Genomic DNA, 27,349 nt, shown 5'->3' on the forward strand with positions numbered 1-27,349 from the left:
GAGTATAAAATAATATCATATTATATATTACAGTTTATTTTAAGAAACACTAACTCAATAATCTTATCTAGCTAATTAAAAATTAAGTTATTTCTAAAATTATAAATTACAATCAATGTACACATACTTTCTCAAACTCTCATCCAATTAATTAATTATATAATATTTCTTATTGTACACAAAAAAAAAATGCACATGAAACTTTTCAATACTCTCATCTAAAATAATTAATTATTTAATCATATTCTATATAACAATAGAAAAATGATTTTTCTTAAAATATGGAAAATATAATAAAAATGACGAGGAGTGTGTAATATTTTAATTTCTATTTTATTTATTCATGACACAAAACAAAATTTTATTTTGTTTGGTTTCATCTTGGATAATATATGAATCTTAAATGAAAGATCATGGAAAGCCATTTAATTTGATATATAATGAATCTGAAATGAATAAACAAACAATTATTATTTCAATCAATTAATTAATTTTTTATTTTTTATTTATGTATATTTTTTCTAAGAATCGGATATCTTTAAACTTTTGTTTATTTTTTTCTTATTTTATAATTTTCTTTTTTATTTATGACATTTAATTTATTATATTATGCATTTCTACCTATTTTATGTATATAAATTGTTAATAGAACAAATAACATTTTTTTAATCAACAAATAACATTACTATCTAAAAATATGTTAAAAGATATTAATTTTCTTAGTTTTGATTTTAATTTTCAATATTTATTTCATCATCAAATAAATGAAAATTAAATTCAAGATTAAATAATTTAAATTTTACTGAATCAAAAGTTATAAGAGATAAAGAAAATACATGTTTTAATTAATTTTTTCAAAATTAGTGTTGCTTTCTAAAATGACATCTTCTTTATTTTTTATTAATGTATATATATATATATATATATATATATATTGTATCCATACAATTATCTTTGCTAGGTATTAAATTAAGTTTATATATCTTTACGTGTTTATTAATATCTCAAAAATATGTGTTGAGGTATAGTCTGTCAATGACCAATATGCTTAACAACAACTACTTTCATCCCTTAAATTACGAAGATCTTTGGTGAAATTATAACTTCAATTGCTGAATGAATTTTTGGTCCATAGTTTGAATTTCATAGGTTGATTTTTTTTTAATTCATCATTTTCACACCAAAATTATAATGTTACATAACAAATTCATACACAACTTATTTTATACGATAAATCTGGTTTAATTTGTATAAGTATAGAAACTCCCTATATAAGTGATACAATATCTATATATAGACACATGTTATATATTTGTATAAACTACATTAGTTATATTAAAATATATCGCTTAGCAAAAAATAATTTTGATATTAAATTTTAATTTTATTAGTTTATATTAATAATATAATATATATATATATATATATATATATATATATATATATGCACATTTTACGCGAATCTTAATTCACATTCAACCGCGCATTGCCGCGGGAGTTACACTAGTTATTTTATAGTAGCATATCAGTAGACTTAGCATCAACTGTTCTATCATTATTTAAATTTTAAAATGAAATATTTATTAAGAGGACTTTTCAACATGAAGCTAGTTTTGGCATCTATCAATTAATTGTTCTGATATCAATTGTTTCTATCAATTAATTGTTCTGACATCAGTTGTTTTGGGGGAAGTGTCTATCCTACACCCTGCGTGCTACGCTTTCATGTGGGATAATGACAGGTGGACACCATATTTGACTTTAAAATAACAAATTGACCCCAACAATTTTTTGAAAAACATAAAAGCCCCACACAAATTTTAATTTTTGCCAGAAAACCCTTAAAGCATTTTCTATAATTAGTAAAACATGCATTTAACATAATATGGCCCAACATGCTTTCGTAACAATTCAAAATTAATCTAAACATAAACCAATATTATATCTTTAGTCGAATGGTCTTCTTCAGGAATCAGTACTTGTTGCGTTTTACGGACCGTCTGCCCCCAAGGCTCCGTCCAACCACACGCTCGCAAGGGATGGTTGCAACCTTCCTCCTTCACTAAGTTCCGATGTATAATATTTTGTTGGAAAATGAAAGAAAATTTTCTACTAAACCGGAAAGTTGAGCAAAACAAAGCGTTTAAAGAGGAATTATAAAATATTTAATTTATTTCATAATATCTCCCTAAGAGAGGAGACAAACTTGTTTAGCTACTCATTGGTAGCTGATACTTGTATACATAAAATAAAAGAAACTAAAACTAGAACTTGTAAATTTTTGAAAACAGAAAATTTAAAATACAAAGATAATTTCTAGAGAGAGTGTGTTGTGTGAAGGTGTTGTGATTTTCAGATACCCTCTTCTCTCCAGAGCTTGAGTTTTTATAGAGGTTTGATCCCCTCTATAAGTCTTGGTGGTTGGCCTCGGATTCCTCTCCATTGAGGCCAGCTCATGGAATGTGACTGCCACCTTCTTTTGTCGGTCATGATTGCCGACACTAGTTAGTGCCTTCAGATGGAGCTGATCCTTCCTTTTATTATTTTGTGATAATTGTTGGTAGGGGCCAGCTGCTTTTTCCTCCACTCAGCCATGTTTTCTGTCTTTTGGTGAGTGGAGCTTCTGTAGGATTTCCCGCTTTCGCCTTCAGTGGGAAATTAGTCTGCATCCACCCACTTTTGTCATTTTTCTTTTAGTGGGTGGTCCTCCTGCCTCGAGTCACATGACTCCATTTTCTTTGTCGGGCATCTTACTTTTTTGGTGCCCTAGGTGCTCATCCTCGTGGAGTTCTGTGCTCCTCATACTCGTCGGACCAGAACTTCTTTTTATCGGGTTTCGGAAGGAATCCTTTGGAAAACTCCGGTTCTTTCTGCGTGGGACATTCCATGCAGACGTGCTCATTCCAATGGCCGAAGTGAGCCATATTACAGAACTTGCGACGAACTTCTTTGCTCCCCGCGATCTTATTTTGCCAAAGTGTTAGCCTTTTTTTCTTCAAAGGCTTTTTCAGCATACTTGGTAGTAGTTTCTGTCATGGTGTTTAACAGGAATGATCCCAAATTCGAATTCTGAGAGAACTTGAATCTAGACTTGACTTTGTCCATCTCTGTAAGACAGACCCATAATCCCCATGCTCGTCTTGTGGAAATCTGTTCTTCCGTAAATGTGGCGACAATAGAGGACTGATGGTCAGGAGCCTTGATTCGGTTCAAGGCTTGATGGTCGGGCCGTCGAAGCTTTATGATATGGAAAGCCCCATGGTTGCCCTTTTCTGTAGGTTTTGGTGCTGCACTAAAGAAATACAGTTTCAAAACATCCCCTCGTTTGAGGGACTCATTGTTTGCCCAGGCGTCGTAGACTGTTTCTTGGATCCACCTTGGTAGACCCTTTATTTCGTTGAACGCCGGGGAGATAATATAAACTGAAGCCAGTGCCCCAAATTCATACCATTCCTTGACATCTTGTGGATTGGCTCCGGTAGTCATCCACACTCGAGGATATTTTTTCCCGACATCAACCCGACTGTTTCCTGGATTAATGCCATTTCTTGTATTTAGTTTCTTCCATCTGGACTGGTAAACTTGCCAAATTGGAGATACTTCAAGAAAATTAGTATCACCCTTAGATTTGCCCGTCATTGGCCTAAGGTTAATCTCTCCCTCTTTAACCCCAGAGGTGGAGGGTTGACATGTTGGTTCGGGCGGTAAAGCCTTAGCAACATCTTTTTCTTGAGGATCCGGTTTTGACACCTTAGCCTCAGAACTTGTGCTAGGGGTACTTGAATCCCCTACTACCGGTAATTCGGCCGGTACGGTAATGCCTGCTTTGATCAGGGGAGCCCTGATCCCGCGCAGGAGCGGTTTGTGGATTGTCTCATGAAGATTTATCATCTTCTTAAGACATTCTTGTATGCGGTCAGACACTTTAGCTTCATCAGTCGACTGTATCCTTCCAGCTTGTTTGACATGGAGTACACACTCTTGCCATTCCTGTTGTAGCATCCCCATGTTTTCTTGGAGCTGCCTCTGGTTTAGAATAATGGCGTCAACCTCAGTTGGCTCCATCCCTTGTTAGAAAATCTGCAAGAACATTATCATCAGATTTCAGAATGACAATATCAAAATCATAATATTGGCATTCAGCTTGCCATCTAAGTAATATAGCCTTTTCAGGTTTAGATTCAATTTTCTTAGTTAAGAAAGCCTTAACGTTAGTGTTATCGACTTTCAAAATGAATTTCTTTGCAAGTAAAAATAGCAGCCATTTTTTGAACGCCTTTCTGACTGCATAGAACTCCTTCTCATTGATGTGCCATCGCACAGCCTCACTGTCGAAAAAGAGACCACTGCAATATCTGCATGGTTCCTCTCCATAAGGGGTAATTTTTGTGAGCACTGCTGCCCACCAAAAATCACTTGCGTCGGTGTATAGCACTAGTTCATCCTCGTCTTGCGGCATTGAAAGCTGTTAGGTCCGGAAGGTCTCGAATAGGTGTATGGGGGGGAGGGGAATACACCTATGGGCTATTTTTCTCCTCTAAAACAGAGGGATCTCAAGATAGAGATCAAAACGAAACTTTACAAGCAAACTATGACACATGTTAACAAAAAAGAGTTTTGACCAAACAGGGTTGACGACTGATACTGAAAACTCTTCAGTAAGGAGTTATCAGTTAAGTTACTGGAACTTAACTGATGCACGTAAAGGCTTTAGTCGAGTTTGCTAAAACAGAGATGATATCACTCTTCCTGACTATCAGAGGATAGATCAGTCAGACTGATATCATACGCAGCGAAAATAACTTTGTTTCGTAATAGCCTCGGTTGAGCACGTTGTTAGTCTTAGGTTTCTCTTTGCAGTTATTCAGTATTCAGTTTATCAAATGAAAGAGCACAAGTAAGAATGTAAAACTGAAAGCTGTAAATAACACAGAGACTTTTACGTGGTTCGGAAAACACTTCCTACATCCACGGTCGGTTGATCAGACCAACAATCCACTCCGCATGTGCTTAATTGGTGCACTGCAAACCGAACCGTGTGCTTGCCGGGTGCACACAACCGTACCACTGAAGATTCCACTCTTCAGTACCAACACTTCACTCGCGTTGGATTTCTCAATCCTAGCACGACCTTGCTATTTATAGGAGAGGTCTTGAATAGATCCGTTGGCAGAGAACGTCTTCAAGATTTCTTCCGTTGGAGAGCATTTCGAATTTGGGCTGAGGCTTCAATCTTCGAGGTTCCTTGTTTGGTGGGAACGGCTATGTTGAAGAGCAGGAGATGTGACGTCTCTGATAAAGTAGCCACCAAATAGGAATGACCTCTGCAGAGAGGGATGATCCTGAGATCTCTGCATTTAATGCGGTTGTACTATGTTAGTACGTGGCTTCCTTTTAAACGTTGAAAGTTCAGTCCGAGGAAGAATGCTTAACTGATACTTGACTTTAGTATCAATCCGCTGAGTCCACGCGACACACATTAAGTAATTAGTTTCGAACTGATTCTTCAACTAATACTTCAGTTGGTATCTTCAGTCTTCAGTCTTCAGTCCTTCGTCCTTCAGTCTTCAGTCTTCAGAACCGCAAGCTAAACTAGAAACGAACTCTAACACTTGAGTTCAAACAGTTCTAGTCTATTACAATTAAGACCTATGGATTTTGGTATCATCAAAACAAGGATTAGGATATTCCACAAGGTTCCCAACAAAAGCTTTGGGAGATTTTTGCAAATCTCTTTTAGCTTTTTCATACCCTCACGATGTTCCTCATTCCATATGAATGGAACATCTTTCTTCAGTAGTGGACAGAAGATTTTCCTATGCTCTGCAAGGTTTTTGATGAACATCCCTGCAAAGTTAACAACTCCAAGAAAGCTTTGGAGCTGCTTCTTTTCCTTGAGATCCTCTGGAAATTTCTGGACCTTTTCCACAATATGATCTTGTAGAATTATCCCAGATTCATCGATCTCGATTCCCAGAAACTCCATCTTCTGGGTTGCCAAGACTGCCTTCTTTTCAGACAGCACCAATCCTTCTTGTTGACAAATACCCGCGAAGATCTCCATATGCCTAACATGTTCATGAGTGTTCTTTGATGCAATTAGAATGTCATCAATATAAACAAACATGAATGAAGAATAATCTTTAAAAAGATTATCCATCTTTCTTTGGAATATCTGAGATGCATTGGCTAACCCAATTGGCATGACATTCCAGACATAGTGTCCTTGTGGAGTTGAGAAGGCTGTGAACTTCTTGCTTCCCTCATCCATACGAATCTGGTAAAACCCAGATTTGCAGTCAAACTTTGAGAATACCTTTGCACTTCTGATGCAGTTGATAAGGTGTTCTCTGCTCGGGATGAAGTTGTTGGATTTGTATACTGAAAGCAAGAACCTTTTATGCTTGTATACAATGATTCCTATGTTCACTGTTTTAATCTCCTATCTGTTTGTGTTCATGATTGCATATATATGTTCTCTATCTCTATATAAGTAGATTATATGGTGTGTTGTAGATCACAGAAGACCATATAATTGGAATAACCTTAAGAGATATAATATGATCACAGCCGAGATGACCTTAGGACGAGTCATCGGTTTAGGCTGCGGTATAGATGGAAGTAGTTTGTCTTGACTACTTGTCTATACTGGTACGTCATAACGCATTGATAGGACCACAGTGAGATGTATTCTTCTATCTGACTTAAGTGAAGAATCAAGATCTCGGTGACTTAATAAAATCTTAATACTAATAAGATTTCAGATATATATGTTAATTCGTGTATCACTTTGATTTACTATGAGTGAGAGTTATATAGTAACTTGAGTACTCTGTATCTTGGGTGATAGCGGTTAATATATAATATTTGATTATCTGTATTAGTACCCGTATCCGACATAGGATAATGACATCCCCTTAAGGAGCTCAATAATGTTTATTGCGCTAAACCCTGCAGGTTGATTAAGTTCAGGCGCAATAATAAGGTTTGAGTGGTACTGCTTAAGGATTACAAAGAGATTAATTAATTTAAGCTGTCAGAGCTCTAATTAATTAATGGATGTCGGATATTTTAAATACGGGGATTTAATAAGTCTAAATACAAGCCCCGACTCATCACCGGCAATAAAGGGGTAAGTCAATATTGGTTCTCTAGTGGAATGAACTAATATTTATAAATTAATTATGGTCTGGGTTGACCATAGATGATTAATTTATTTGAGGCCCATCTTTATTCCTTGTATCTGGTCCCTGGACTGGCCCAAAGTCTCCTAGCCCTAGAAGAAGAGAAAAAACGCCTCACACAGATTATTAGGCGCCTACACGTATTTTATTCATTATAAAATACAGCTGTCAGCTCTCAGAAAGATACACTGATAAATTATTAGGGTTTTGGAGAGCTGTGGGGCGCAGGAAACGTGAGGAGCATTATTTCTCTCTTGGGACTTTCACAGTTCGTTGTCCATCCAACGGTGAAAGCTGAGCGGGATACAGTTCAGAAGATCAGAACTGGAGTCTTTTGATTCGATCATCGACAGCCTCTGCATACACTTTTCAAGTAAGTATTCCTAACACCAACGTGCAGCTGTTAAATTCATAGGAGCATGTTAGGATTAATCGTTGTATGATAAATTAATAATAATCCAAGAAACGATCATCGGGCAAACGGAGCATTAATTCAGTTTAATATTCCTTCAGAAGTATCCATCAAACTCAAGAATATCATTAATTCCTTTGTAATTAATGACCAATCTCGGTTTTCCTCTTTTGATCTCCCCATGATTTCTCACCAGGAATCCAAGGCTGCTGTAAGGCGAATTCCCTGGTTCGATTAATTTTAAATCAAGGTGTTCCTTGATTATGCTCCTCATATCCTGCTGATCTTAAGTATTCATCAGGATAGGTCTGAACCTTACGAACTCATGCTCTTTTCCATTTTTAACTTTTAAGGTAGCTTTGAGCTGGTTCTTGTCCCACCATGCCAAAGGATCCTCGTGATAACACTTCTGGATTCTCATCTTGACGTCGGCTATAGACACATGTTCTTCTTCCTTAATATCTTTATGTGATATCAAGTAAACTTTGAGGATTTTAGTTTCTTCCTCGCACAGATCTGAAAATCTCTCGGTTCTGCATTTAAGTAAAACATCTCTGAATCTCCGTTGGTCCTTCATTTGTGGTCTCCGGAGTCTACCATCATCACCACACTTGCTGCGAAAGTTGACTGGCATCGATCGATTAAAAGCTCCTTCGAGCCTTTGCACAATGATTTTGTGGTCACAATTGGTTGTGAACACCAGTCTCCTGGCCTTATTGTCCTGTGTATACCTCTTGAAAGTTTGCAGAAAATTATTCCCGAATAATATATCTGCTCCAGTATCATGGAAATAGATTGGTGGAGTCTTTACCTTGTACCAAGGTGTTTGGCCTGCTCCGCCGATCAAAATCTCAGTCAGTTTTACTCCCTTGGATAAGAGTAAAATTTTCTTTGAGAAGTCTCGTCCTGCAATTTGAGGCAGTTCCTCTTCAACTTCTGTTGGAAAGACTCCTCTTTTTGCTGTGCAGATTCCTGCTCCTGAATCAATATAGGCAGCAAAATATTCTGCCTTGTATTTCCCATATAACATCCCTACTGAGATGTAGATCGAGAATGGGCTCGTCATTTGATCAGCAACCTCTTCTCACCGATTGTGATCTCCATTCCACTTGCTTTCCTTGACCATAGTTGATAATTGTCAAGGAAATTTCATCCTAAGATTAGGATGTCAGCTTCTTGTCCGGCTTTGCCTTCGATCTGGATCTCAAAGCCTCCAATCTTCAGAATTCCAATGTATCGATTGCTTTCTGGATTTGCCAAATAATACAACGTGTTGCAAGGAAATTGATTTTTCCTTTCGGTTGTATCAAACTTTGTGGAAACACTTCTCCATCCTTCGGGGCATTTGAGTTTTACTCTTATGCCTTGAATTGGTGCTTCCTAGATTGCTTTTCTCTCATAGAAATGAGAAAAACTTCTTTCCAAAGGACTTGATGTAAGCCTTTCTCCTTGGAATGACAACCTTGGCGCTTGCAATCTGAGACTTTGATCGTATTTCAGCACATGCTTGTCTCCGATTTGGATGTCAATTTCCCTTATTTGTGGGATTTCGACTTTGTCAGGGCTAATTGCCTTGGCCACCTCCTTGCATATTTCTGGGATTTCAATAAAATATTTTTTCGAAAATAGATTCGTGTGGTGGGAATTTGATAGGGCATATGAAACTTGATACGTAATCGAATATGGCCTATTTCCTCCTGTTAAAATATCTTTTCTCTTGTAGTCCTGATATAGTGTCAGGGCTCGGCTGAAGGCTGCATCTTGAAGATTATAAGCGATCTGTGGGTATAACTCGGCTATAATCTGCTTAGCATAAAGATTGCCTGAGAAGGCTTCCAGTACTGAATCTCTTGAATTTGTGACTCTCTTATCACTAATCGCAATGTCGATTGGTGTATCTGTTCTTGGATAAAGAGCAAACTTGACCACCAGTTGAATTGCTCCGATATGAATCCATTTCATCGTATTAGCGACTTCTGGCTTCATTTTAGAGAGATCCCTCCGCACGTCTTCGGTTGGAATTAACTGGATCTCTACTTGGTTGTTTGTCAATTCTATTGGAAGTGACAGCTCCCGGCTGGTTGTGCCGAAGAAAACATGATGCTTTCTTTTGAATGGACTCAAGCTTTGTAGAACTTGATCCAATCTTCCTCTTGAAAACCCTTGGAATCTTTGTATATCCACGGTTTTATTCTTGATTTTTTCCACGAGTTTATCCACCACCTTTTTCTGCGGGATCAGAGAATGGCTGGTATATCCATTCTGATCGTCATTCTGCAGGTGGGTAACAACCTCGTCTTCTTTAGTCTGACTCGTCTCCGGATGATCCATCCGTCATGTCTGAATCTTCAGAACTAAAGACTTCTTCCTGCTCATATATACTCTCATCAGAGGATATGTCCTCGAATTGATACACGGGTATCAGTTCTTGGTTGTAGAGGGCGTCTTCGATATCCGGTGTGGATTCAAATTTTTGTATTCCTCTTTTCTCGTTGTCAGGGCAATTGGTAGAAATATGCCATTTTGCACCGCACGTCCAGCAGTTACAATCTTTAAAACTTTCATTTGTTTTGGCTTGGGTACGCCTGAAAGTTTTCCTCGCCGAGTTTCTCTTTTGAGATGAAAACCGGCTCCTCAATGGTCCGCTTCGTTGACCTGATTTGTAGAACGAGCCTTCTGTCTGGTCCATATTGTTCTGGGCCTCCAAGATCTTTGCCTTGTTCTTGGTTTTCTTTCATAGGGTTGATACCTATGTTTCTTCCTACTCCTCCGTTGATACAACAACTCAGCTCCAATCTCTGTTGGAAGATCTAGGTTGTCGCACATCAATGGAGATCTTTTGTTGAGCCTTCTCAATTTCTTGAGATTTCTTTGGTCCGCTGTCTTCTGGCACCATTCGGACAACTTTTTATGGACATATGACATTCTTCTTGATGCACTATCCAGTGGATAATCTCTTGGTGACACGTACTCGTTGATGAGCATTTCCCTCCATGGACTTGGAAACTTTGTAAAAAAGAGGTCCCTGGCTGTCTGATCATCAACTAACCCCATATGGATATATAGGGCATAAAGGCGCAAAAATTCGTCAAGAGCTTTTGGCTCCAGCACTACCAATCTTAGATTGTAAAGTGCTTGTCGATATTTTTGACGTTTTTCTTCTCCCGATCCTTCGAAAAAACCCATTCCAAGAAAATGGATTTTAATCTGATGGGCGGCATACTCAAGGATTTCTAGAGCTGATTCTTTGGTGAACAACTCATTCTTCTCCTTTGTTGATGCTTTATCCCAGAATTGTTTTGTCATTCCAGCAAAACTTGCCTCAAAGATTTTGATAAATTCATTTTTATCATATTCTATCGTGACAATCACGACCTTCATTGCTGAAGCCCATTCATCGATGAGTCCTTCCCAATTTTTGAAGTTGGCTTCATCGAGATTGAGAATCAATCCGTATGGATGGATTGGTTCAAGTGTGGCCTTCCCTACAGGAGTATCCTGCATCTGGGGCCGGTGTCGTCTGGTTCGTTGATAATGACTCGATTCTTCACGAGCTCCATCTCTCCCAGACGATTCTGCTTGTGGATGCTCAGTTTTGGGCACCTTTCATCCTTGGTTCATCTTTAATTAGATCAACCATATTTAGGTTAGCAAATGATTCTGCTAACTCTTGTAAATCTTCTAATCCGATTCGATCAAGGTTATTCATGATTTTTCCCTTTCACGATTCTAATTATGTCCTCCGGCTGCAGTTCCTTAGGCGCTGCATCAAGTGGTAGTGGATACGTCGGGTCTTTGGACCATGTATTCTGAATTCTTCCAGAACATGGTTTCCGCCTTTCGATATCCTCCACCTTCTTCTGGATATCACGCAAGAGTTTTAAGATTTTCTCTTGTTTGAGTGATATTTGGCTCATCTCCATTCGTAGATCATATAGCTTGTTGCCATAATATTTCACCGTTCTTTGAATCTCCCACAAGTTGACATTTTCGGAAGAGTTGGGCTCAATCTTTTGATAAGCTGGATAGGCTGTTCCAGCTTTGTCCTTCTGCTCCATTAGTCGTGGGACTGATGGGCGCCATCTCTTGTTCGTTCAATCGTCGTTCTGATCCCGATGATCCCTATAAGGTGTTCATGATAGGATTGAATACCCGTGATGATATCACGAATAATCTCAACATCTTCTCCTCACCGAATATTTGTTACGAGGGCTCAATTGTTCCAGTTGAGCTCGTCTATTAAACGAGTAGTTTCTCTCTCCAAATTTTGGAGAGAATTCCTGTACATAATACATCTCGGACACTCGTCCAGATCCATAAATTTTTAATGGAGTCTCCTCCCACATAGGTTAATTATAAAATAACTTAAATATAATATAATTCCTCAATAAAAACCTGCTCTGATACCATTTTTGGAGAAGCGCGGGAATGCAGTAGTTTTATAATTTATAGAAAATTCTTGCAGAATTGGGATTGGATTATCTGTGCTTTTTTGCAAAATGTGTGGGTGTCCATGTAAATTTGGGAAACAAGTGAGGTCAAATTTTGGGTTGAAAAGAATTGTGGTGTCCACTTGTCATTATTTTTCAAATGGAGACGTATTACGCAGGGTGTAGGATAGACTTTTCCTGTTTTGGGAGACAGTTGGTGAGTGTTTTAAAAAAACAAAATTAAATTAGACTTCATACATCGCACATTCGTTGAGAGACATATAGTTTTAGAGTATGTTCTCTTTAATTGATAAATCTATGCTAATATAAAAGGAGCCTTGCGCACAATATATGAATTGCCTATTTTATCCTTATCACATAATTTAATTTAAAATTATTTTTGTATATAATATATTGATGTTTGAATTGAATAGAATCCTCGTGTGTATAAATAACTATAAGAAAATATCTCATATATTCACGTCCTAAGTTAATATGATTTCAAGTCACAAATTTAATTTTCCTCTTCAAGTTAATCTGGTATCCGCAATCTTCTATCATAAGTTCGTGCCTTTACCCAAGTAAAGAGTGGTAAAGAGTGCTAAAGCTCTTTTTTTTTTCAAACTGAGACGATTTGAATCTGATTCTTTTCGATGCACTGAAAGATAACATCCAAGCACATTATAATTGCAGTATCAAGACATGGATGGTTGAGCTCATCCACAGTTCCACACAAATTTTCGATCTCTCGTGGACTATGGCCGCGTTGGCTACATATTGATGTTTGAATTGAATTAGGAATCCTCATTGAAAGATATATGGACTAAATTAGAATATATTTGATATATTCTAATAGCTTTAATTAATTAGTAAATTGTTTGACTATTGGATTAATTAATTAGAGACAAAAGAAAAGTCCGCCTGTTTAACCTAGGGTTACAGGCGTGTATTATTCCTATAAGAATAGGATTATATTTCTTTTCCTATAAGAATAGGATTATATTTCTTTTGTAAAACGCATGTGAGATACGTCAAAATACAAGAGAGAAAACACTTAGAGCACTATAGAATTCAATCGGAGATTTCCTAGCTTTTGAAGATTAAATTGTGCATCGGGAATTGTTCCTGCATCGAATCTGCAATATACGTGGATACCATAGTAGTGGATTCAACTGCAGGAATTGCTAGAAGAATTGCTACAAGATTGTTTGCTACACAACAAGTAAGTTATTCTAACTGTTGTTGTGTGTTTGTAATCTCTACACATGAATCAATTGTAAATCTAGATCTTATTCTTGATTATTTTTCTGTTGCGTATCATTAGATGATGTCAAGGATTTTCAACAGTGGTTTCAGAGCCCGGGGCTCGATTTATAATTGTTTTATGTTCTAATAAATTATGGTTTAATTATACATTGATTTTAGAAATCTGTATTCGAAATTTAGGGGGTGTATTCGTTCAAGATTTTAATAGATTTCTACAGACTTTTAAAATTTAGGTGTATTCGTTCAAGACTTTTAAAAGTCTATGAAAATCTGTGTGTATTCGTTCAAGACTTTTAAAACTCTATAAAAATTTGGGTGTGTATTCGTTGAAGACTTTTAAAACTCTATTAAAAGTTGTGTGTATTTAAAAATCTATGGATTTTAACATTGGACTGATTTCCATTGATTTCATTCAAAAAATACACATGAACAAATCCGAGCTCGGACCACGAGACTTCGAAAATCTTGAAATGCCAGCGCCGGCTAGGATCCAGCGGCCGCGGCTTGAAGAAGCCAGCGCCGGCTAGTAATTTAGTGGAGCAGGTCAGGCCCATCATCATCAATGACTATAAAGAAATTATAATCGGTGGCAGATTTGCTACTTTATAAGATCTAAACATTTGCTGCAACATGCATCAGAAAATTATAAAGAAATGCATGTGGTTGCATGTGGTAGTACTATTTTCAAAGTAACAACAAGAAAGCACATTTACTGCAGACATGTGATATGTTGAGTCAATTATATAGCTAAATATTTTCTAAGCATGACAAGCATGGAAGTCAGCGATCGCTGGGTATTCAAATTTTAACAAGCCAGCAGTCGCTGGCTTCCAGCGGTCGCTAGGTGCTGAGTCCAGCTCTCGTTCAGAGCCAACGAGAGCTGGGATTTTTGGTTTGAAATCCGTAAAATTCACGTCAAACTCTTACTCAAATCCGTCAAAAATCTAGCAGACTCCTGTTTAGAATTCCAAAATACTCAAAGAATCTACGTGAAATCCATAGATTTTAAAAATTCGGAGACTTTTAAAATCTACAAAATTTGGAATTGTATTCATTGAATTGGGATTATTTCATATTTACGTTGCTGGGCAACGTGATTTATTGAAATCATGTTTTTGAAACTTGGTTAAATTACTGGACTTGGTCCGGGAATAAATTATCGCCTGAAAACCGCAACCGCCGGTGGGCGGTGGTGAGACCGGGAAAGTTATGGACGGAGGTGGTGACAGGTGGCTCAGGGCTCGCTGGTGTGCTGCGCCCGACCCCTGCCGCCGCTGGTTCGAAAAGGCTATCACACGATCTCATCGCATCGATAGACCTCGCCGCACCACGCGCGGTTTTGAACCGCCGCGAGTAACCTCCGTTTTCGGCCTTGACTCAGTCACCGGAGCGGTGGCGGTTGAAGGGTGACGGCGACTGGATACGGCGGGGCGGGTTTTGGAAGCCGGAGACGTCGCGGCTTTGAGCAGTGGCGGCAAATAGCCTGAAAACAGAAGCGTTGCTCCGGCGTGACTTGGTCACCGGAGTAATGGTGGCTGATTCGCCGCTGTGCGCGGCGGCGACGGGCTGCGCGCTCGTGTTCTTCGGCCCAGCGTTTGGAATTTCTTCCGGCTTCGCGGCGTCAGTCCTCCTCTACCGACATGTTTTCCGGAGTACACTTGGTCACCGGTGAACTCAGCAGGTGGACGGAGAGGACGATGGTACGTGGCGGCGCGCGACCGGCGACGATGTCACAGCCGCGCCGCGCCTGTGCACCGGGAGAGAAGAGCAGCTGCTGCTGCTGGAAAAGTTTCCAAAACCCTAGTTCTAGACCCGGGTTGGATCTGGGTATCTGAAACGGGTCTGGGTCGTGGATTATGTATTGGACTGGGCCTGTTTTATTTGATTTTATGGGCTGTTACTATTGACCTTCCACTGGGCTGCGAATTGTTTTAATAAATGCCCATTTGGGCTGAAACAGTTTAAAAAAAATATTATTGATTTAAAATTAATAATATTAATCCCAATTTCAGAATTAAATTTATTAATTAGATTAATAAATCTTGATTATTATTATTTTAGAAAAAATGATAATCATTGTATGTTTATATTAATTTGGAATTAATATAAATTAATTAGATTAATGAATTTCTATTTAGTATTATTATTTTTTGAATAATAATATTGAATATATCTTTATATTAATTTGGAATTGATATAAATTGACTAATTCATTAATTTAATTTATAAACCATGAATTATTATTATTTTTGAAATAATAATATTTGATGAGTTTTTATATTAATTTTGAATTAATATACAAAATTATTATTTTTGAAATAATAATGTTGTATTAATTTGGAATTAATACGAATTGATTAACCCATATTTTAATTGGAGAATAAAATTTTAATTCGATTAAAGAATTTTATTTGTAGAGTTTCTATGTTGTTTTGTGATAAGCATGTTATTTGATTTTATGTGGATTTTTAAAATGGCCACTTTCATATTGTAAAATTAAAAATTGTCCACTAAGATAAAAATATTAAAAAATATCCAGTGTTGCCAAAATACCCTTCACATTAAAAATTTAAAAAATGTCCACTTCATTTTACCCTTTAAACATCACCCCTTTAAAAAATCCCGCAATTCACAACCAGTGTGAATTCACAATTCACAACCATTCGAATTCACAACCAGAATTTTTTGTTTGTGAATTCACAACCAGTCGAATTCACAATCAAAATTTAATTCACAACCAATTTTTTTTTGTTGTGAATTCACAACCAGTCGAATTCACAACCTAAATTTAATTCACAATAAGAATTTTTTGGTTGCGAATTCAAAACCAGTCGAATTCACAACCGTAAACCCTAAGCCCTAAACCCTAAACTCACTCTAAACCATAAATCATAAATCCTGAACCTTAAACAGTCGAATTCACAACAAGAATTTTTTGATTGTGAATTCACAAGCCTAAGCCCACTCTAAACCCTAAACCCTAAATTCACTCTAAACCCTAAACCTTAAAACCTAAACCCTAAACCCTAAATCCTATACAGTCGAATTCACAATAAGAATTTTTTGGTTGTGAATTTACAACCAAAATTTAATTCACAACCAGAATTTTTTGGTTGTGAATTCGGCTGGTTGTGAATTCACAACCAAAATTTAATTCACAATCAGAATTTTTTGGTTGTGGATTCACAACCACAATTTATTTTGGTTGTGAATTCAAGTAGTTGTGAATATAAGTTTTTAAAGTTTGAATTCACAACTAAAACTAGAATTTATTTTGATTGTGAATACAAGTTTTAGTTGTGAATTAATAGATCTGGTTGTGAATTCAAGAAAATTAAGTTGTGAATTTATCGAAATAGTTGTGAATTCAAAAACATTAAATTTGAATTTATCGTAAATTAAACATATGGTCAAACAAACACTTAATTTGTAACTTAGATTAATTAATCAAATCATTAATAGTACATCTTTGAATAGTTCTACAATTTTCCTAGTAGATAAGGTGCGCCCAACTAAAAAAGAAGACTCTGTTGGGACTGCTATCAAACAGAAGATACGCAGAATAAGGCAAATTGTAGAGAGAGAGAGAGAATCTCTAGCTGAAGAAGCATAACAAGCCTGACGATGAAGAATCTCTAGCAACAATTCCCCCATTCGAATTTGATTTCAGATCAGTCGCTCCCCCTCACCTCTGAACCGTGCCACCGTCGTGCCTCCACTTCAAGCTCAACCCTAGATCTGTGTAAAAGATGATCGGAAAACTGAAAATCGACGACAAGGACGCTGAATCGCTGGCGGCGAAAGGGGAACCGTGCCATCTGCCAATCGTCCGACGCAAAATCACTTGCTCTTCGGGAACGGGCCGAGAGAGAGATAGAGCAGATCTCGTCGGCCGCTGAGCGAAGGAGCTGGTGATGGCGCAGATTTCCGGCGTGAACAGAGAGAGAGAGAGATAGACAGATATCGAGAGAGTAGAGAGAAAGAGAGAGAAGATAGAGGGGGAGAGAGAAAGAGAGAGAAGAGAGAGGGGGAGAGAGAATATTTTTGACTGGTCATTTTTTAATATTTTAAAGGGAGGGGTATTTTTGATTTTTTGTTCAAAAACTGGCCACTTTTTATTATTTTTATTTGATAGGCTAGATTTTAATTTTACAATATGAAAATGGATAGTTTTATATATTAGCTCTATTATTTAACTATAGTAGTTAAAGACCGCTCTTATGCTTGTGTAGGCGGTGCCCAGTATATGTAGTCTGCGTACTATGTATGGGTAGGCGGCACCCAATACGTGTGGTCTACATTTTGTATGCCTAGGTAGGCGGCACCCAGTAGTTATTTTACTATTTAATATTGGATATTAAATATAAGCAATTAGTATCACATGCTAAATCCCCACTAAATATAAGTCTTTGTGTAAGCACAAAACGCGTCGTCCATCATAATTGTTTGAGCAACCCATCCTTTTCGTTCAAGAGTATTTACATCCAAGTGTTTGCTCTGATCTACAAGACCAAGGCTCATTCATGGGTTGGCACCGTGTGATGGGGTTGACTTTCTTGATCATTTGTGGCGTGAAACTCGACCAAAGTGATTTAAGGACGCAGATTAATTAGATTAATCAACCAAGAGTTGCAAAATTGTTGTTGCAATTAATTTAGAGACTTACTAAGTGATATTATTGTAGTCATCAGCCCAAGCAGAGACTGCATAATATTGACTTGGATCTTGGACCACTAAGATTTATATTGATTATAAATCCGTATTTTATGTTTGGGGGCATAAGATATGTTAAAATTAGTGGGAGCTAATCAAAACAAAATGCCTTGTCTGATTAGTAAAATAAATGTGATCTTATTTTATTCGATTCTATTTTATTGCTTTCTTTTATCTCTGTTTTATCTGCAACTGTTTTGATATGTTTGTTGGATACAGTATATTGACTAGGTCAAACTTTCTGGATTGACCGCGCAATTTGCGTTTGGTGTTAAGGCTAGATAGGATTGACTATGTCTTGGACAAATCAATCCACATCATCCTTAATGTGACTTTATAAACTTTCAAATGTTCGATAATGAAAGTTATAAGAATCATATGGATGATGTAACTTCTGCTAAATGTGTCATGATTATGTCTATGAGTTTGGAACTACATAAACAATGTTATCACATATTTTTGATTGAGATGTCGATACAACCGAGGAGTGTTAATGCTTTAGAAGCTAAGACCATAAAGTATAAGATACGTATGGATCTCTTCAGGATCAATATACTTGGAGTATACAAAGCCTCTATGAATGTCTTGAAGAAGATTGGGTTAATTGAGAGGTTGGTCACGATTGGAATGAGGCTATTCGATATTTGTCTCAATCAACTTAATCTTGCAGTAATGATTTGTCTCATTTGAGAACTTCATAGTGAATTCAAAATAAACAATAAAATAGTGACACTGCCATGAGTGACATGTTAAGAACGATTTTGAATCGTCTTCCACTAAGGACAAATAAGTTCTTATGATTAAAGCTTCTGTCAATTCTAACCCAAAAAGAAAGAAAAGGTAGAATAATGATCAAAGAACTAAATTTTGCATCCTAAGGTGGAAACCAAAAGAAGTAGAAGTTACCCAAAGATGAAATGCCATTTTGTTAAGAAAAGGACACTGGAAGGGATACTGCTTGATGTTCAAAATATTGGATGTTTTGATAGCAGGATTTGGTATGTTTATCATTGAGGTGAACATGTCTACTAACAACTCATGCTCCTGGTGATGAGGACCGTAATACCCGTCAGCGCTGTGCTTAGCAATACAGGGTGGCAGAGACAACTTGCCAGGGCCAGACCAGAGTAGCGTAGCTCGGGAAGTCAGCGCAGACCAGAGCAGCGCAGCTCGGGAAGTCAAAGCCAACCAGAGCAGCGCAGCAGCTTGGGAAGTCAGAGCAGCGTCGCTGAGACCAGAGTCAGCGCTGTGAAGACCAGAGCCCAGAGCTGGCCTCGCCAGAGCGCAGAGCTGGCCTTGCTAGAGCCGGAGATACCCGCTTCACCTGAGCGTAAAGATACAAGAGACCCACCCGCGCAGGCAGGAAGCCTACCTGTGCAGCTAAGAAGCCTGCGCAGCCAAGAGACCTACCCACACAGGCAGAAGACATACCTCCACAGACAATAAGATACCTTCCCGCGCAGCTAAGGTGCCTTTCCACGCAGCCACGTATGATGGTTCAGCTTGGGGATTAAGATCATTGTACTGAGTTTTGGGCCCAATTGACTAAATGAGTGGGCTTTTAGAATTAGGGTTTACTTACAAACTATAAATAACACGTTTATTGAAAAAATAGGGGATCTGATTCATTCACTCGACACTTGTAAAATATAATTATCTCGAAGTATAGTGAAAATCCGGGCAACCTCCGTGGACGTATGTCTTGACGACCGAACCACGTAAATCCACGTCTCGTTTATTGCTTTATAATTTTGGTGATGATTCCATGCTTCATCACCTGGGTATTAGATACGAGTTATTGTTCACACACTTGTTAAATGTGTGTTGTCTAACTAAAAACATGAGAGTGAGACCGAAGAAATCTGACTTGCGCATGTGTTTTGAGCAATAGTTTCTGCTGAATGCATAAGGTCTTATAGATTTAATCTATCTTTGAGTTTGTGGACATGTTAGATTGTTATTTTGTTCTTGATATTACAAGAAATATAATTTTCATTCTCGTGTTAGACATTGAAGTTTTTCCTTCCATTTTGCTAATAGAATTTATTCTACTTTGCTTAATGGAGATGAAAATATTTTACTTGAGAATGCTTTATATTTGCTCAATGCGAACAAAATATCCTCAATGTGTAAAATAAACTATCACAAGTAATGCGAATAGTCCGACTTAACTTTGGCATGTAGGCTTGGTCACTTAATGAGAAATGATTAAAAAGGTCGGGAAAGTTAGACTATCTCACACTTTTGACGTAAAGTCTTAAAGTGCTTGTGAAATCACATCTCATGAAAATGACCAACGAGCCACTTTTCTAGGAAAGGAATACGAGCTAAAGAAGTACTTGAGTTGAATCACATAGTCATATATGGACCATTTTTAACTTGAGCACAAAGTGGATATTCGTACTTCACAACTTTCACAGACGATTTCTCATGGTATGGAAATGTGTATCTTATGGAACACAAATCAAATGCTTTGAGAAGTCTATGAATTTAAGTTAGAAGTCGAGAAACAACTTGGAGAAGTATTTAATCTCTACGATTAGATTGAGATAGAAATACTTAAGCCATAAGTTCGTCGATTGCTTGAAGTCATATGGAATCCATCCATAATGGACTCCTCTAAGGATACCTCATTTGAGTTGGGTATTCGAAAGGAGAAATCGAACTTCATTAGATATGGTTCGATCCATAACGAGCTTCTCAAAACTTCCGGTGTATCTTTGGGACCATGCCTTGCTTATTATTGCTTATATTCTGAACCAAATTCCACTTGAATTAGTTGAGTAAATATCATATGATTATGGTATTGAAAGAAGCATAGTTTAGCTGGAATCAAAGGTGAGAAAGTGTTACTTTGTGGGATATCCGAAGGAAACACGAGAATACTGTTATTTTCTTTAAAAATATAAGTTCTCGTTTTCAGGATTGCGATGTTTCTTGACAAGATTTGAGAACCAAAAAGGCAACATTGAGGAAGAAAACTTGTTAGATGGTCTAAATAAGGTTTTAGTGGGAGCTTTACATGATCTCATTGGTATTGATGCATTACTTAGAGCGTCATCTACATCCAATAAGAGCAGTATTGAAGATTATGTAGAAATGCAAGATTCTTCAATACGAGGGGGAGATATGACATTGGATGTCGAAGATTCTTCATCATGATATAGCAGATCAACTTCCTCAAGTTTAGAATAACGAAGAGCCTGCACAAATGCAACGTCGTATAAATTCTAGAGAACGTAAACTAGACGATGAATTAATCTATAGATCTAAGATCAATACGAGAAAGAATTTGAAACTGGTAATGATCTTAGAACTTATACGAAAACTATGATAGTCATAGATTCTTAGAAGTGGCAAGAAGCCATAAAATTTGCAATGGATTGGTTGGACCTTAACTAAGTTGTCATTTGGGGTAATACTCATTAGATGCAAATAAATTTTCGACAAGAAAATTGATGCTAATAGCAATGTGCAAACCTGCAAGGCGAGGTTAGTGGCAAAAGGTTATATAGTGAGTGTGAGAGCATTGATTATGGTGAAATCTTTTCGCCAATTGCAAAAGTTAAGTCCATTGAGAATTTACTTCTTGTTATGAACTAAAACAAGCTTCTAGAATATGGAATGAATGTTTGGACAAAGAAATCAAATCGTTTGATTTTGATAAAAAGCAAAGAAAATCTCTGTGTTTATAGAAAACACAATAATGAGAACACAATTTTCATCATCATATATGTATGACATATTGAAAATAAAAATTATTGTACTCGTGATGCAATCCATGAAAGACTAGTTGTAAATTTCCTCCATGGTGAAGGATTTGAGTAAAGCTTATTATATCATTGGGTTTGAGCTAATAGATTGTTAGGCTATCAAAATCTACTTGCATAGACAGGGTGTTAAGGGGATACTCCATGAAGAAGTTCGAAAGGACATCTACCGATGGAATATGGCATCTTTTTGTCAAGGAAGGATTTTCCTTCTAATGACAATGAGATTTAACGCACAAAGGATGATCCTAACGCTAGGGCAATAGGATGGTCATGAATGTCATGATTTTCACTATACAGTGTGTAGTTTGTGTGCTTAGCATCGTTGGCAGATTTTAAGCGATACTAGAAACAAGAAATTATGTTAGAGCAAGTTCCCATATAAAAGGACATAACTAAACCTTTTGACCAGTTGTTAGCATTGTGAATCATAACAAACACTTTGAGTGTTTGGGCATTAGATATCTTGGAGCTGGCTTTAGTCAGTGAGAGTAAAAGTAATATGTCTAGAAATAATCTATAATGAGATGTATTACTTGGTCACATTTATGACATTTGATGTCACTAATGGCATTATGTATTTATATGATTGATTACTTTGATTATTTGTTTTCATTCAATTAAATGTTCCCACGAGTTAATACTGTTGCTAATTTAGTGGGAGGTTAGCAATAGAGTATAACTCTTAAAGCACCCCAACTAAGGATCATCAAGATTGGGATATTGATGATATGTTATAAGTTGGCATTCGATCTTTATCACATTCTTAGAGAATGTAGTTGTTCTCACGACCATGAGATATTAGATACTCGTGATAGATGCATGGATACTTTAGAGAGTATTGGCATACCCTACCAATATATCATTTGTTTTGGTGTCTATGATTATTGGTTTGTGGAGATTGTAACAGTCCTTTGACTTGAGGGCAATACTTATCTTACTTATTGAATGATATACTTTGACCAAGTACAATGCTTGTACTCCAATCAAAGGGGTAGATACGGCTTGTGTTGGGTATATCGGGATACAAGAGAAGATGGTAGTTGTGCCAAGATTAGGATTCACTCCTCGATTTATATTTCAAGAAGAACACTCAGTTTCTCTATATTACTTGACCGTTAAGTCACTGGCCAGTGCAGTTGATATGTTCGAACTTTAAAAGGTTGAACATGATCGATATGGGTCATTTAATAAAGATGAGATAAATAAATTGAGGGTTAAGTACCAAATCCCCCCCCCCCCAACTTTGGGGCCCCTATCGCGTATAGGACCCTATAGTTAGGGTAAGCGCTGTTTACTACCTCAACGTGGCTAAACCTAAACAAATCCCCCCCCCCCGCGTTTTAACGGCCCCAAACGCCGTCTGTGATTTAATTTTTATTTTATTTTAATGCAGGTGGGCCCCATTTCAACGGTTTTAAAAACAAACTTTGGGGAGGTTAAGCCCTCATTCAAAATCGATGAACCCTAGTTTTTTCAATTTCTATTTCACATAATTTGGGGAGCGGAAATCTGTAAATTAATTTGGGGTTTCAATTCTTGATTGCAAAAGGGAGACGCGATCATTGAAGCATTATGAATTCCAATTCGTCTTGTGGGTCGAGCAATTCCTCTGGAAGAACAATGGTAGACGCGGATATTGAAGCAACTCCACGTTTCTGCAACTGCAGAATTGATGGATCGAGGTTGAGGGCACCTATAATGACTTCATGGACAACTGATAACCCTGGCCGTAGGTTTTATGGGTGTCGAAATTGGAAGGTAAATTTTCTTCTCTTATCAATTCGAAATTTCTGAAATCGTTTTTGAGTGTGTAAATTTTTTGCTTTTCAGTCGAAGAATTGTGGTTTTTTTGTGTGGCATGACGAGCCCATGGCTGAACGAGCTAGATTTGTGATAAATGATTTGAAGGAATGTAGAAAAATGGTGAGGAAGCTTGAAGCAAGAGGTTGTGATTTTGATGTCGAAAAAGCTGAGTTAAACTATGCCCTGCATAAGATGAAGAATCTGTGTGATCAATGGAGGAAGAAGACTTTCGTGGCTTATTCAATGTTGATCTTCAGTTGGTTATTGTATTTTGTAATTTTCTTTGTCCTTTAGAAATGTATTGTATCAATGGTGTTATGTTTAAAACTCTCTTCTCAATCAATTATATACAACTCTTTTGCTTTCACTTTTATTAAGCTTTTGTGTTTCTGACTATGATGGATCCTAATATGCATGGCAATGACAAAAACCACAATGTCTTTCTTGAGAAAAATGTCTTCTTAAACACAATATATAGACTGAGAAGGCAGATTTAAAAGCATCCTTACATTACAAACCAAATATTATGCCAAAGTTCCAAAATCACCATAACACCATAAACATGCTTCGACCATAACAGCATCTTAACCCAAAATCACAACTAAAGTTCGAAATGCAAAACGACATAATTCAGAAACAGAGCACATTTGGAGTAAAGCAAATCAAATCCAAAGTTCCATTCTAATTACTAGACATTAGAAATGCTTGAACTTTGTGATGATTTGCTTTTTGAGAGTCTTGTTCTCTTTGCAACAGCCTCATCAACTAACTGGCTTGTAGTCACACTATCGGATCCTTTCCACTTCAATCCGGGTGCCTTAAATGGAAGATTGCTCGGCCTCATCTGTAGTATAGAATCTTTGAATTTGATGTCATTGTACTTCCTCTTGCATTCTCTCTTATTTGGAATAAGATATCTTATTGATGGATCCGAGCTCTCTTGAGTTGATACATCACCGTGAGACACAACTCTCTCACTATGCATTCCAGGCTGCATTTTATATTGAAATAAGTTAATATTGTTTCCAAACTTATACAATATGAAATCTGAGCAATATCTTACATTTATGGTTGTTCTGCCAGTTTGAAGGTTAACATAAACTTCCAATCCAGCTTTCCCTTTCTTCGCAGCTGTTGATGTAGAAGGTTGAGAGCTTGAAACCTACAAAAATTAGTAAAAACAGGAGTTAATTACTATTATGGATCAAGTTTTATAATCTCCCAAACAGAGGTACCGGTTTTGAAGCATTTGGGCAAGCATTTTTCTTGTGGCCATTGGATTTACAAATGCTACAAAGTTGCACTTGTCCAATCCTTGAAAGCTTGTGTGCCTTCTGCCTTGCCTCATTTGTAGCTCTCACTCTATGCTTCTTAGGCCTACCTATTTCTGTTTCAACTTTTGGGGGCTCAACGGGGGCATGGCCTTCCATCTTGTAGAATTTTGCTCTTGGAACAGGCTGAATTGCTTGTGCATAACTGCGCGCGTAGGTTTCCTTATGATACCAGTATGCTATCTTACTCTCCGGCTCTATCTTCGAATGATACATAGCCGCAATAGCATGTTGGCATGGTATGCCACACAATCCCCAAGCTCTGCATGTACACTGCATTTTATCTAGAAGCACAGTGTGCTTGTCCAAGCCCTCCCCAACTTCGTATCCATTATCACCATTCCATAAGATAATGCAGCTCATCGAATCCTCCCTAGCTGCCTGGAACACCTTCATGGTAGCCGGGGACCAATCACACTTCCACAAGGCAGAACTCCTCTTTCTCTCCTTAAACTGATTCATCACCATCATCCGTATATCCTCTAACATGCTTATGTTAGGCTTACTCCTAGCTTCTAGCAAACTGGAATTAAAAGATTCAGAAATATTGTTGTCAACCATATGTGTACTTGACCTGAAATCCTGATATGCTCTGCACCATGTATGTGGAGGATACTTCAAAAGTTCCTCAGCAGCTTTCTTCTTTATGTCACCAATCTTTGTCAAGTTTTGTTTGAAGTCCTCTTCATAAGTACTCCATGCACAAATCCAAAATTGTTTCGTCAATTCTGGACCTCTCCAGTTCTTCGACCAATTAGCATAAATGTGTCGAGCACACCATCTATGCTCTGCATTCGGGAGTGTGGTTTCCACAGCATTTATGAGACCCTATAATTTGTCAGTGAATAATCACAGATTAGTATGACATAATATATCAAATGCAGTTAAGTAAGATGTAGCAGTCGTGTACCTTTTGCATGTCAGAAATTATAGTTACCCTGTCGCCTTCTCCAAGTTCTAGTTCACTCTTCAACCACTGCATAAACCATGTCCAGTGCACCTTGTTTTCCTTGCTGACCATTGCCCAAGCTAGTGGCATAATTTGCTCGTTTGCATCCTTACCCACTGCTGTGAGTAAGACACCACCACTAATGCTCTTCAAGTGGTAGCCATCGAGGCAAATTATAGGCCTACATCCTGCCAACCAGTTTCTCTTGCAAGCATCCAACATCACGAACAATCTTCTGAAAACTCTCTTACCCTCGGCTTCACCATCTTTTGACAACTGCAACTCACACAAAGATCTAGGATTAGTCTCCTTCAGGATGTCAATGTAAGCCTCAAGCATCCTGAATTCGTTGATATGGCTCCCATTGAGCTCTGTTAAAATAATCTTCCTTGCTCTTTTGCATTTGAACAGGGATACATGAAGCTTGAAATAAGTTTGGACTTCTTCCTGAATCTGCTTGGCAGAGAACTTTGGATCTTTGTAAAGTCTCTCTTTGAAATGGTTTGCCAAGAAAGTTTGGGTCATACTTGGCACCTCCCTTTGTTGGTAACAATCATGCTCTAAAACCAAGGTCTTCACAGCCATGCCTCCATCAGCACCAATTTTCGAGCAGTAGAACAGAAAAGGGCAATTCTTGGCATTAAGATAGATAGCTCTCTACCTAGTTTTCTCGTTCTTCACAAACTGAATCTTATATCCATTCTGTATGGCATATAGATTCACTGCCTCCCTTGCATCCTTTGCAGATGCAAAAGTCTGCCCAAGCTCGAAGCTTGGGTTGATCTCATGTTCACGATCCTGCTAATCATACTCTTCATCCCCATCTGAATCTTCACCATGCACAAAATATGTGTCATCATCTTCGTCATCTTCCCCATCATCCTCATTCTTGTCTTCTTCTCCTTCAAGGTCCATGTTGTCCTCTGCTTCCCACTCAAAAGTTGCACCCTCTTCATGAACCTTTGCACCCTCACCATTTCTACCCTCTCCCTCAATTCCAGCAGCTTTATCACCATCAATACCCTCCATCTGAATTCCCCAATCCTTATCACCATCTCTACCCTCCCCCTCAAATCAGCTTTATCACCAGCACTACCCTGTTTATGAATTCCAGCAGCCCCATCACCATCTCTACCCTCTCCCTCAAGTCTCTTCATCTTTCCACTCTCCCCCTTTGCTTGTAATCTTTCAAGCTTCTCAATTTCTTCTTCATCTAGTAACCCTCGGACTCGACTAACCAATTCCGAAGGAAAAGGAAGCCTCTCATCGTCTATGTAAAAATAAACCTTGTCCCAACAACATATAAAAGCTACATTTAATACTCTCCTAGCCGATTCTTCATCATAAACATCATAAAGTCCATTTTCATAAGTCTCATCATAGTCTTGCACATAATAGCATTTAGGATTTGGGAAGCCTAGTTCTGCATATTTGGCAACTATTTTTTCAAAGGTCATTGAATCAACACTTTCTCCCTCCACGAAATCA

At 37.6% G+C, this 27,349-nt stretch overlaps 1 protein-coding gene across 1 annotated transcript; it reads right to left on the bottom strand.

Moving 5' to 3' along the window:
- Positions 1–24,269: 24,269 nt before the first annotated feature.
- On the bottom strand, positions 24,270–26,446 carry LOC131008220 (uncharacterized). Its single transcript, XM_057935113.1, has 4 exons — positions 25,850–26,446; positions 24,817–25,740; positions 24,645–24,743; positions 24,270–24,572 (listed from the first exon to the last, which is right to left on the bottom strand). The coding sequence occupies exons 1-4, from the start codon at positions 26,444–26,446 to the stop codon at positions 24,270–24,272; spliced, it is 1,923 nt and encodes a 640-aa protein (XP_057791096.1).
- Between the last annotated feature and the right edge of the window lie 903 nt (positions 26,447–27,349).

The sequence above is a fragment of the Salvia miltiorrhiza genome, chromosome 2, assembly GCF_028751815.1.
Source record: "Salvia miltiorrhiza cultivar Shanhuang (shh) chromosome 2, IMPLAD_Smil_shh, whole genome shotgun sequence".
Taxonomy (NCBI): Eukaryota; Viridiplantae; Streptophyta; class Magnoliopsida; order Lamiales; family Lamiaceae; genus Salvia; species Salvia miltiorrhiza.

Excerpts from the sequence above, each read along its gene's own strand:
- LOC131008220 (XM_057935113.1), bottom strand. The coding sequence starts at position 26,446 with ATGGCTGTGAAGACCTTGGTTTTAGAGCATGATTGTTACCAACAAAGG. Across the intron at positions 24,744-24,816 it reads GCCCAAATGCTTCAAAACCG|GTTTCAAGCTCTCAACCTTC; the intron begins GTACCTCTGTTT and ends TAATTTTTGTAG. Across the intron at positions 24,573-24,644 it reads CTGGCAGAACAACCATAAAT|CCTGGAATGCATAGTGAGAG; the intron begins GTAAGATATTGC and ends TATAAAATGCAG.